The sequence below is a fragment of the Capsicum annuum genome, chromosome 10, assembly GCF_002878395.1.
Source record: "Capsicum annuum cultivar UCD-10X-F1 chromosome 10, UCD10Xv1.1, whole genome shotgun sequence".
Lineage (NCBI taxonomy): Eukaryota > Viridiplantae > Streptophyta > Magnoliopsida > Solanales > Solanaceae > Capsicum > Capsicum annuum.
In genome coordinates this window covers 207750251-207764029 of record NC_061120.1, presented here as the reverse complement: position 1 = coordinate 207764029, position 13779 = coordinate 207750251, and the positions used below count along the sequence as shown (strand labels likewise).

The following is a 13779-nucleotide window of genomic DNA, read 5'->3' as shown; positions in this document are numbered from 1 at the left end:
ATCTCTCGCCTTAGTGACTACCAATTTAGTTTCCTGGACACACGGTATACTAACTCTTCTATTTCTAAGAATCTTCACTAGCTCTATAGACTTACCTTGAAGTGACCCTATGTTTCAGGCCTCAACTCTCAACCTAGAAGCACCCTTATCCCACTTAGACTTACTCCTCCTCGCCCTCAACCCTCGACCTAAAACTAGACCCGATCCCAGCCCGACACCAACCTATGACATGACCCTAGTCTAGCATCTATCACCCTGTCCACCACTCAAACGCATACCTTAATTGGACACCTCTATTTCTAGGATGGTGTCCAAGTATAGTCAACTTCACAATCACCTTTATGTCTAAGATAGTGAAAATTTGTCAACCATGCTCACAAATTGTCTGTTATTGGTTCCCACATCTCTTTTTCAAGGATGATGTGGGTTTCTAAATTTTACCTAAACCCCTCTTTCAAGGATGATTTAAGCTTTCTAGAGCTTGGAATTTTCATCCATCAAACCCATTTGGGTATTTGAGGCTTTCACCCACAAATCTCAACCAAGTTACTCAAGCAATAGTAGAATCCAACATCATAAACAGTAAATGCACAAACAAATCACATCTTGCACATATTTACACCCTATTCTAGAATAATCCCAAGAGGAAAAGCTAGATACTCATAAAATAAATAAGTAAAGATTTTACCCAATAACTCTATTGGTTTGATTTGAGAAAATCTAAGTGAATGTTACTCCAAACTATGAGATCCAACAAATCTTCAATGGGACTCATTACCTCGAAAGAAGATAACCAATCTAGGGCCACAATTATCGAGGCCGAAATAAGAAATTCCTTGAGATGTTCAAAAGATTTCAAGTATGCATCATCAAAGTTGAATTTAGTTTCTTTCTCAAGAAGTTTATACATTAGATGAGCTACTTCTGAAAAATCCTTGATGAAGCGTTGATTAAACCCGGCATGTCCAAGAAAGCTCCGAATACCCTTGACGGAAATGGGAGGTAGGTGTTTGGAAATTACCTCAACCTTGGCTTGATCGACTTGAATGCTTTTTCCCAAAATCTGGTGGCCCAATACAATGCCTTCTTTGATCATGAAATAGCATTTTTTCCAATTCAAAACAAGGTTTGTCTCCACACATCGTTCAAACACCTTGCTTAAATGTTCAAGGTACTACTCAAAGGAGTTCCCCACCACCGAGAAATCATCCATGAAAACTTTCATGGCTTCTTTCACCATATCCATAAATATTGATAATATGCAACGTTGAAAGGTTGTCGGGGCATTACACAACCCAAAGGGCATTTGCTTCAATGCGAATGTCTCACTCGGCCAAGTAATAGACGTCCTCTCTTGCTCCTCTGAGCCAATACATATTTGATTGTACCCCGAATAACCGTCTAATAAACAATACCATCCTCGCCCGGCTAGCCTATCCAAGATTTGATACATGAATGACATTGGAAAATGGTCTTTCTCGGTCCACGAGTTTAATTTCAGTTGTCCATGCAAACCCGCCACCCGGTGACCGATCGGACTTGTATAAGATCATTCTTCTCATTTTCAACTACCGTGATGCCACCTTTTTTTGCGATGCATTGCACTGGGCTCACCCAAGTGCTATTGGATATTGGGTATATCACTCCTTTATCAAGCCACTTTATGATTTTATTCTTTACCACCTCTTGCATAGGTTGATTTAGCCGATTTTGGTGTTCCACAATCGGGACACGATCTTGATCAAGTTTAATTTTGTGAGAGAAAATGCCGGGGTCTATTTCTATTATATACGCTATTGTCTATCCAAGGCTTGATGTACTTCTTTACCACTACTTTCAAAGGGTCCACTTGAGAGGGTTCGAGGTCACTTGCGATGATAACTGGTAATGTATCTCCACCCCCCAAGAACACATATTGAAGATGGGGTGGTAAAGGATTCAATTCATCTTTGGGAGGCTTGAGGATGGATAGTTTTGCAGGGGGCTCTCACGTTTTTTCATATCAAGGTCCAATTTTATCGGGTTCTGGGTGTAAAATCCAAGCCCCGTTAAATATACAACCACCTCATCATACTCTTCCAGTTTATCCCCTTCACAATTCCATAGCACTCCACCAAAGGATCATCTTTTTATCACATCAACATGATTTACCACTTCCCCATCAATAACATCAATCACTGAGATGACTTACAAATCCATCAGTTGCTTTATGAACTTGCAAACATTGAAGAATACCTCCTCATTATTCAATCGAACTTCATCTCGCCGGACTTCACATCCACCAAGCTTTCCTGGTAGCCAAAAATGGTCTCCAAAGGATAATAGGAACTATAACATCCATTGCATAATTCAAGATCACAAAGTCAGTCGGGAAGATGATCCGGTCAACTTTTACTAGCACATCATGAAGCACTTCCATTGGATTTTTGATAGACCGATTGACCATGAGCTATTTTATTTTGGTAGGCTTTGACTTTCCAAATCCAATCTTGTGAAATATGGCATAAGACATTAGGTTAACACTAGCTCCAAGATCACACAATGCCCTTGCAAATTTAAACATTCCGATGGTACATGGAATTATAAAAGTACTGGGGTCTTTATTCTTTTCCACAAATGTTCTTGACATGATGGCACTACAATGATGCGTTACTTCAATTGTTTCATCCTCCACAAGTCACTTTTTAGATACCAAATACTTCATAAATTTAGCATACCTCGGCATGTAATGTAAAACCTCAATAAGGGAAATATTAATAGATAGGGTGCTAAATTTATCAAAGAACTTGTTACTCTTTGCATTTTCTCCCTTTTTCTTGGACCACTTGGGGTAAGGAGGAGGCATGGGGCTCGATGGTACAGAGATAATTTGACAATCATTTACCCTTTCCTTTCCCATAAAATCTCACTTAGCTTTGGCTCCTCATTATCGGACCTTTTTCTCTTTGCCTTTGTTTCTTCCCCACTTTGTATTTCATCACCTTGCCTTTCCATGAGATACCTCAATATTTAATTCACTTTTGCCTCTAATTGTTGAATGGCGATCGAGTGGGACATAATCATTTGGTGGAGTGTAAAAAAATTACTTAGCATCTTATTTACCATTTTGCTGGTCCTCTCAACTCTACTCAAGAATCGAGCCAAAGTATCTCTATTGATTTCCCCTTTCGGATTACATTGTGTCATACTTAGAATTTCACAATTCTGATCTTGATTCCCATCGTTCCCTTGAGAGGCAAGATGGAAATCCTCCGAGCTCTTAGATAACTCACCTAACTTGTCATTGGTCACCTCTTTCTCCGCACTTTCACATAGTTCAACTTCTTTTATATTTATCACACTTACACTTTTCATCGGGTCTCCTAACATATGCTCAATTAGGAGTTTGAGGTACGACATCACCTTGACCATATTCTTATCTTTCTCCTCTTTTTTATTTTTTATCTTGGTACACAAAATTATGAGGAGGGAGCCCCTATGGCCACCTCGACATCCTTTATGTCCTAACCTCTACACAAAATTTCCGGTTGATCCAATATTTTTTATGCAACCCCATATGGCAAGTTAATGAATGATCCACCGAATGCATTTTTCACTATTGCTTTATTTAATTGATCCAAATCCATATAGAATATTTGGAGAAGCATCTTCTCTGACATCTCATGGTTAGGTTAATTTACAAGCTTTTCCATGAATCTTCCCCATGCTTCGTACCAAGGATCTTCATTGAATTGACAGAAATTAACAATCTCATCCTGCAATTTCAATATCTTTGAAGGTGGGAAGTATTGACTTAATAAGGCCTCCGTAAGACATATCCATGAGGTAATGGACTCGGCGGGTAAAGATCTTAGCCATAACACCACCTTTCCTGTAAGAGAGAATGGGAAAAGACATAAATTGATGGATTCTTGAGATATGTGTGCAATGTTGAAAGGAGCACAAACTTCCACAAAGCCCTTCAAGTGTGCATTTGGGTTCTCATGGGCTTGACCCCCCAAAAGACCCTTTAAATGGATTAATTATAGAATTACACTTGTGACAAAAAATACTCCATGTTCTTTGGTGGGGAAAATACGAATAATACTCTCATGATCTTCGGTGCTAAGGAACTCCGAGCCATCTTGAATCATGATTATGTGGAAAGAATAATGCTTACCTAAGCAACAAAAATCAAAAAATAATAAAGAAGTAAATCAAAATCACCACAAATACACCCAAGTAAAAATCGTACCACACAAGTGAATTCTAAATTTCACTCCCCGACAACGGAGTTATTTTGATAACGTTCAACTCACTCTCATATTTTAGGGGTAATGCGGTCGTTGTCAATATCCCAACTTGCATTAGTCGATTCCACAAGGAGTGGAATTTAAACTTTGATTCTTATGGGTGTCCTAGTTACTTAAAAGGATACCCAAAGGGCTAGCAAAAAGAAACATGGAATGTAAATTGGGGGTTTAGTTTGAAATTGGATTTGTTTAACTTTGAGTCACTACGAGCTACAATGGGACTTTTGATTTAACAATCAAGTTTGGAGATAATCTTGAAATTATGTCTACCTAAAGGAAAGAGTGTGTAGGTTAGTGATGATTTAACATGAAAATTAATTATTGAGTAAGAGATAGGCCAAGTCAAAGGTACTTAAGGTTAGTTTGTCAACAAAACCTCAAAGATTTCACCCATTGGCTCTTTCGAGCACCTAACAAGTGTGCCATTTATAATCGCCCAAAACCTCAATCAGGCATCCCTATTTTTAGGAAGATTCCTTTGACATGATTTATAGTCCATTTACACTTATTTCTAAGATTGAAAAGGGTAGTAAACCACATGCTTGATTCTCCACCATTGCCTTGTCCCCCTATAGCCCTTTTTCAAGGATGCTATGGGTTCCCATAGGTTCACTTTCATCCCCCTTTCAAGGATAATGGAGCTTTTCAAGAGTTTGAGGTTTTTACCCATCAAACGCATTTGGAGATTTGGGATTTTCACCCACAAATTCCAACTAATAAGCTCAAGAAATAGTGTAACCCATAATCAACAACTAAAAATAATGTAAACACATCAACACTCCTACACAAATATACTTTAGTTCAACATAATCTCAAGACTAGAAAAATTAGTTACTCATGAGATGAAAGATAATGAAGCTACCTAGAGATTCATTCATGACATCCATAATAAAGAAGGGTATAGATAGTCTTCACTTCCACCCTTTAATTTCACCAATTCCTACTTGAAATATCAAATACAAAATAGAGAGATGATTTTTCCCCAAATTCTAGGGTTTCACCAATGTCAAATTTTTCACCATTCCCTTCTTTCCTAACTTCCTTTTTGGGAAAAGAATTTGGGTCTTCTATTGGAGCTGTCCCATTTGATCGAAATGCCCCTTGCTCATTAATCCCGCTAGGCCGCGATCGCAGTAACTGAGGCTATGTCTCCTCCAGATCTTTAGTTTCACTTTCTTGCTCCTTTTCTGATCTTTTTTTAAGTTCCAATCCACATCTCTCTATCTCGTCAACTATGTGTCTGCAAAAGTTGGATATTAGTGCTTGCAATCACAATTATGTTTCATTTATTCATTCAAAACATGATAATGTGCACAAATATTGAGTGCAAATAAGTGGTAAAATAACCATTTATCAATGACATTGGGCGTTAGTAATTGAGTTTTGAAAATAATTAGAGAATTTTCTACTAAAGTACAAAGTTTGAACAAAAACTATTAGATTCTGCCGAATCCATAAGTAGGCTTCTAGCTTCTCCATTGGACCCATAAACTATCAATTTGTCATTGTGTACACATTTGGTGTATGGTTTTCCTAATTAATCCTTATATGGGCTTTTCTACAATTTGTTGTTTTTCTTGAATTTAGTCAAATCTGTATTTTTTTCAACAATAACTTCAAACTCATGTTCAGTTTAACATTTGAACAGTCAAATAAAGTTTAAACTCTGTATCTACAGCTGAGAACTTTTAGCAATAAGTTCAACCTAACTTATGAATAACAAAAAATGAAGTTCAAACTATTTTCATGAAAACAGAAAAATCAAATGTTAAAAATTCAACACAAGTTCAACGAACTTATGAACTGTCAAAATAAAATTTCAAGAACTTCAAACACAAGATCAAATAGTTATGAACTATCAATATGAAGTTCAAACTATTTTCAGGGAAAATAATAAAATCAACTTTAAGAAAAATAGATAAAAGTGAAAGATTCAAGTTTAACAAATTCACGGTGTGTCCTTAAGGAAATTATTTCCCTCAAGTACCTAAGGTTATGAAATATATCCTCCTAGGATAAAATGAATTACTTCGATAGAATAACGGTACCTCAAATTTTGTCGAACTACGAACACACTCAATGATAGTAAATAACACTAGAGTTTTTTTTAAGAAAGAGGAGCATTTTTTCTTCAAAATTTTCATGTCTATACTCGAGGAAAAATTCAGGTATATATAGTAATCAAGGTGTTGCTTCATGAAGTTTTCATGAAGCAATGGTTCAGAAAGGTACACTCCTTTGAAAAGGTGCAACTCTTCAGAAAAGGTGCAACTCCTCATAAAATTCACAACTATTGGAAGGTTCATAACCATCCAAACTAAAAAAAGGTGCTTATTTAAATTGCATCCTTTTTCTTGGTGTATTTTCGAAAAAAATACCTAGTGATTTTTCATTCACACCTCTTAGAAACCTAACAATTCCCCACATGAATGGGGAATGGATATATCATTAATAAATATTCAATCAAGTGTATGATCTACAAGGAAAGACTATTTGCATATGGATAAGTAGGTCTTCCTTTGAACTTTTCATAGTAAATTTGTATCGGATGCACTTAATCAATCGGTATATGTGATATAATTGAACCGTCAAACTTTAATGTACACCTAGACAACACAAATCACACAATCAGTCTTTTATCATTTATGATTCTCACGATTTTATATATTTCAGCCATGAACATGACTTGGTTTCATGACAGCTTAAATAATAGGCCTTTACTATTATTATCCTTGAACCGACTTCCATTTCACTCTCACATAGGTGATTTTTAAATGTCTAATACTTTAAACAAACTATTTGGTAAGATATGCTAAACTCTGAAACCATTAAAAGATTCAAACCATAAGTCTTATCCTTGTTTCCTGAACATTGTCTACATCATGAGAATGATTTGATTATATCGACAGTGTTGTACCGTCAGTCACAACTTTATTTGATCTCCTTGACTCTAACTTTTAGGATCTTTAATCTGCTAGGTAGAGTTACCGCCATGATGACTTATCCTAGATCGTAAACTCATTCCTTTCGATGATCTATCAACTCCCTATCGAGTAGGATTGTTATAAGTGAATCCTATATATTATCTTTTGACCTTACATAGTCAATCGTGATAATTCCACTAGAGAGTAGTTCTCTAACGGTATTATGTCTCTGTCTTATGTTATGAGATTTATCGTTATACATCATGCTCCTTGCCCTACCTATTTTTATTTGAATATTACAGTTTATGCATATTGGTGCCAAAGGTTTGAGCCAATATGGAATATCTTTCAGGAAATTTTAGAACAATTCGGCTTCTTTAATGGCTTTATTTAATGCGATAAATTTAGATTTCCTTCTAGAGCTGGTAATACATGTCCGTTCGACAGATTTCAAGAGACTTCTTCTCCACCTAATTTAAATTCTTATCCACTTGTGGAAGTTGGCTTTCTTTGACTTGTACTATATTTTGAATTCTCATAAGTAAATACATTCTCATTTGGTTCATCTCAGGTCATTTAAATCCCCCATTAGAAAGCTCATGTCCAATATTATATGGATAAATATGTTCAAAGAACTCAACATTATCTGATTCAATTAACGTATTCTGATTGATATCCGGATGTACGAATTTATGAATTAAAAGTTGATATGCTTTACTGCTTTTGGCATATTCGATAAGCACACAGTCCACAGACTTAGTCCTATTTTTACCCTTTTTGGCATAAGAACTTGAGCTTTGGCTAGATACCCCTACACTTTGAAATATTTCAAGTTGGAGTTCCTTCTTTTACATTTTCCATATGGAATAATATGTGTCTCTGTTTGCTATAAGGATAGCTTTCCCCCACAAACTTTGCGGTAAACCTTAATTATGGGTAAGACATATTCATTATTTCCTTTTACATTCGATTTTTTCTTTTCACAATTTCATTTGATTGAGATCAATATGGGGCAGTAATTTGATGGACAGTTCCATTTTCTAAACATATTTTCACAAAAAGAGATTCACACTCTCTACCCATATCACTTCTTATCGTTTTTGATCTTTTATCCCAACTGATTTTCAACTTTAATTTTATATTGCCTAAAGCATCTATTGCTTCATCCTTACCACTTAATAAATAAACATGACAATATCTAGTGCATTCATCAGTAAAAACTATGAAATACTTTTGCCACCACGAGATGGTGTCGACTTCATATAACAAATGTCTGTATGGATTAAGTCTAAGAGATTGAAATTTCTTTCGACAGACTTATACGGATGCTGAGCATACTTAGATTCCACACATATTTGACACTTTGATTTATTACATTCAAAGTTAGGCAACACTTCTAAACTAATTAATTTTTGTAATGTTTTGTAATTGATATGTCCTAAACGGCTATTCTACAAATCATTTGACTTCAGCAAGTAAGAAGAAGCCTCAACTTTCTTCATTTAAAAAACCATTTGAAAAGAACCTCATTGAGGTAGACCTTTCATACATATGTTTCATTCTTGTTTATTACAACTTTCTATGAAACAAATACACACTTAAACACATTTTTAACAAGATGTGTTGTCAACACTAAGTTATTCCTAATTGTAGGGGGACATAAAGAACATTGTTGAGAGTCAAAGCCTTGCCGAAAGTCATATTTAGGAATATCTTTCCACTTTCTTCAATCTTGGATGTTGCATTATTTCTCATGATGATTTTTTCTTCGAGACCAACGATATCATAAGTAGTAAAAGCTTCTTTAAGCGCACAAACATATGTAGTGGCTCTTGAATCAAACCATTCATTTGAATTTTCAACTAGATTGAATTCAATGATTATAACAACAGATTTTAATCTTTTCGGTTGCTTTCGACATGTTTATCTGTTTTTTTCTTGTTCTTATTCAGATCCTAACAATTTTGAGATTTGTGGCCAACACCATTAAAATTGTGCCACTTGTTTTTGAATGTTTTCTTGTTCTACTCTGTCTCTTGTCCAGAAGACTTCTTTAACTTTTTATTATTTGGAGCATCATCCTTAACAAGATTTGCAATCATCATTGATGATTTTTCATTTAACTCATTATCCTCTTCTATCTTGGGACGACTCACAAGATCTTTCAAATTAGACAATTGATTTGCAATTATTACTTTTTCCAAAATATGAGGATCTATACTTGTGAACATTTGCATTTCAAATTAGGTCAGCCAAAATGACATCATTTGTTGCCATTCTTTGATGTTCACACCAGAATATTTCTTTGGTTTCTCTGTCATTTTCATCGCTAAAGCAATATCTGAACGACTTAATGACACAACATTTTTTGTTGGGACAACACCATTCACATCAAATCAATTTGTTATTCAGTTTTATTTGTCATTTTTCTGTCAATCTTTAACATACACTTTATATTTCAGAATACTAACAATAAATATTTTAATCTTTAACCAACTTGTTTCTAGCTAGTCAATGATGAAGTTTTTATATCTTCAAATCATCAATCGAATGAACTTTGAAATCTGACGAAGTTTTTAATACTTTAAATCAGAATTAAATTCAAACAGTGAAATCCCACAAATTTTAAACTCCAGAAATCAATATGGAGTTCTGTTAACAAACTGGTGAAGTTCTTATATTCTTCTAACTGAATTCCCACATTGATTTTTCGGTGAAGTTTTTATATTCTTCTAACCGAGGGAGTAGAAATCAAAAGATTTTAGCCTCCACAAAATCAGACCCGATACAGATCAACTAATTACTTGATTTATAAATGGTGATTTTTTTCTTTATGCCCAAACTAGCAAAAAAATATATATTTATTATTATTATTATAATTTTATAATTTCTTTAAGATTGTTGTTTTTCTCGAGTTTCGTAAAATTTATATTTTTTTCAATAATAACTTTAAACACATGTTTAAATTAACATATGAGCAATCAAATGGAGTTTAAACTCTATATTTATGAATGAGAACTTTTAGCAATAAGTTCAACCCAACTTATAAACAACAAAAGATGAAATTCAAACTATTTTCATGAAAATAAAAAACAAACGTTAAGAACTTCAACACAAGTTCAACCAACTTATGAACTGTCAAAATGAAATTTCAAGAACTTCAAACACAAGTTGAAACAATTGAAGAACTATCAATATGAGGTTCAAACTGTTTTCTGGGAAAAACAGTAAAACCAACTTTAACAAAAAAGAGATAAAACAAAAAGATTCAAGTCTGCCTAATTCACGGTGTGTCCTTAGTACTTGGGGTTATGAAATATATGCTCCTAGGATAAAATGAATCACTTTGACAGAATAGCGGTACCTCAAATTTTATTGAACTATGAACGCACTCAACAATAGTAAATCACACTAGATTTTTTTCAAAATTTTCATGTCTATATCTAAGAAAACATTCTTGAAAGGGTCATAACAATGTAAACTGAAAAGGTGTCTATTCAAATTGTATCCTGGTGTCTTTTCAGAAAACACATCTATTCATTTTCCTTTCACATCTCTTACAAACCTAACACAAATTTCTCTCCACTTCTCCAAAGGTCAAGGTTATCAGATCGCCAAGTTCAGGAGACTAAGTAGGACAAAAAGTAGTTCAAGTATGCACTAAATAAACGATACCCAGTAAAAGGTGGTAGGTGATAACAGCAATTTGATGCATAAAGTATCGAGCATTATCAGGGCACAGGAAAGGACCGTACCCAAGAAAAGCGAGGTAAGCAGTCTAATAAGGTAACCATTAGTGGCCAAATGGTTGTGAGGTCATGACAAGAAATGTTTCCCTTATAAATAATAGCTTTCAATTACCTCATTTATAGCAAACCAATAAGTCACCAAAAAAAGAACTTAGAGACATGGAATGGGAATTGACTTGTCTGTTTTTTTCTGCAGTCATCTTGCTACCAGCTTTCATATTATTATTTTCACAGAAAAAGACTAGTAAATGTTCCTACAAGTTACCTCCAGGACCACGAGGATTACCAATTTTTGGTAACATGTTTCAACTAGGAGCAGAGCCATACAAAACTATGGCCGGTCTAAAGCAGAAATATGGCCCTGTTTTGTGGTTAAGACTGGGCACCTCGACCAACATTATGGTTGTTCAAACAGCTCAGGCTGCTGCAGAGTTATTCAAGAACCACGATGCTTCCTTTGCGGATCGACCTACGCTCGACGTAACTTTACCACACAATTACTATCAAGCGTCTCCTGCTTTAGCTCGATATGGTTCGTTTTGGCGCTTTCAGAGACGGATATGTACCGTGGAAATGTTTGTACACAAAAAGATTAGTGAAACAGTGCCAGTAAGGCGAAAATGTGTGGATAATATGTTAAAATGGATAGAGAAAGCAGCGAATTCTGCTGAAAAAGGAAGTGGGATTGAAGTAACACGTTTTGTATTCCTAGCATCGTTTAATATGCTAGGGAATATGATCCTGTCGAAAGACTTGGCTGATCCAGAATCCGAGGAGGCCTCGGAGTTCTTCAATGCCATGAACGGAATCATGGAATGGTCAGGTCTTACTAATGTTTCTGACATATTTCCATTTCTTAGAAAGTTTGATTTACAAAGTTTGAGGAAAAAAATGACTCGAGACATGGGAAAGGCCATGGAAATCACGTCTATATTTCTCAAGGAACGTGAGGAAGAACGAAAGAAGGGTATTGCAGAGAAGGGGAAAGATTTTTTGGACGTGTTGTTTGAATTTGAGGGTACTGGAAAAGATGAACCAGCTAAATTTTCAAAACATCAGATCAAAGTATTAATATTGGTAAATTTTTTATCTCTAAACTTCTCTTTTCAACATTAGTTTGCATTTCAACCACTGGTGTTTAATTTCAAGTACTAATTTGTCTGAGATATTAGTTTTTCTACTTTCTGGAATTGCTCAAATTTGCCTTCCCATTTCACATTTGGTCCATTCATACCATTGCCTTTACCAAATCCTCTCGTATATGAGTTTAAAAATTGTTTGCACTGACTGTGCGTAAAACTAAAGCTGTTCCATATGTATGAAACATCAGGAAATGTTTTTAGCCGGTTCAGAGACGACTAGCAGCAGCGTAGAATGGGCACTAACAGAGCTTTTGCGCCATCCAGAAGCAATGGACAAAGTGAAAACAGAGATATCAAAAGTAATAGGACCAAATAGGAAGTTTGAAGAAAATGACATTGACAATCTCCCTTATATGCAAGCAGTAATCAAAGAATCACTTCGTTTACATCCTCCTGCCCCTTTCTTGATCCCAAGGGAGACAATTCAAGACACCAAGTTCATGGGGTACAATGTACGAAAAGGCACTCGAGTCCTGGTAAACGCCTGGGCGATTGGAAGAGATCCTGAATGTTGGGACGATCCTATGAGTTTCAAGCCCGAGAGGTTTCTAGGCTCAAAAGTGGACTTGAAGGGTCAACATTATGAGCTAATTCCATTTGGTGCTGGACGAAGGATGTGTGTTGGTTTGCCTTTAGGCCATCGCATGATGCATTTCTCTCTGGGGTCGTTGCTTCACGAATTCAACTGGGAGCTTCCTGATGGAGTCTCTCCTAAATCTATTAATATGAACGGAAGCATGGGGCTAACAGCCAGAAAACACGAATCTTTAAAAGCAATACCAAAAAAGGCTTGACAACTTCTTAATGCATTGTATCATGTTATTTAAATAAATTTACAAAATAACGTTTGGATAGTTTGTGTCGTTTCCGTTGTTACATTCAACCGGTAACGACCATATCCAAGCATGCTGTTATGGTAGTTAATCTTATCAGATTAACAAGTATTTTGAGTCTGTGCAATTTTATTATGTATTTTTACATATTTTTCTTATAAGAAGTATTTATAGTGCTTACTGGAGTTTGTGCTAGTGCTGCACGTATATTTACCTAGAGCTTTGTCAAACCAGATCATAATTTGGGGAAATTCAGACGTAAATGATAAAGTATTGGTACCTAGGGAAAAATACGCTCGATAAAAGTCACATCTCTGCTGATGAAGATGAGATGACTATCCATGTCCAGCAACCTATAACCCTTTTGAGTTTCTGAATAACCAATCAAGACAGCTTTCTTTGCTCTTGTCACAACCCTATTTTTTACCACTGCAATCCCGCTAAGGAGTTGGTTTAGAAGTAAATGGGGTGGTTGGTAAAAATTACAATAATATTACAACTGAAAAAATTACTAGTGAAGAAAATAAAAGTTATCTTCTTCTTCTATGGCTGAGGCGCGAATGTCTCGCTCTCTTTAAGGAGATTCAAGCCCATGCAGCAAATTGTTTTACCGGTCCAGCAGTAATCTTCTTGACTTGTCCCTCCAGGATACAACAACCTTTTTTCACAAAGAACAACTCAACAACTCTGGACAGGAGTTGAGTTCGAAGCTTCAGAAAATGAACACCTCCCTTCAACTAACAAATTCTCTTTTTTACTAACTATTGTGATCTCTATATTATCTTGTGTCTCTCAAAACCATGCAAGATGACCTCTATTTATAGGTGAAGAACTCTTCC

General features: G+C 35.5%; 1 protein-coding gene across 1 annotated transcript; it reads left to right on the top strand.

Moving 5' to 3' along the window:
- The first annotated feature begins 11079 nt into the window (after nt 1-11079).
- Nucleotides 11080-13120, top strand: LOC107845094 (cytochrome P450 76A2). Its single transcript, XM_016689359.2, has 2 exons — nt 11080-12042; nt 12296-13120. The coding sequence occupies exons 1-2, from the start codon at nt 11125-11127 to the stop codon at nt 12899-12901; spliced, it is 1524 nt and encodes a 507-aa protein (XP_016544845.1). The 5' UTR covers nt 11080-11124; the 3' UTR covers nt 12902-13120.
- Nucleotides 13121-13779: the final 659 nt, after the last annotated feature.

Bases quoted from the DNA above. Each gene is read 5' to 3' on its own strand.
- LOC107845094 (XM_016689359.2), top strand. From the start codon at position 11,125: ATGGAATGGGAATTGACTTGTCTGTTTTTTTCTGCAGTCATCTTGCTA. The intron at 12,043-12,295 runs GTAAATTTTTTA...ATGAAACATCAG, and splicing joins AGATCAAAGTATTAATATTG to GAAATGTTTTTAGCCGGTTC.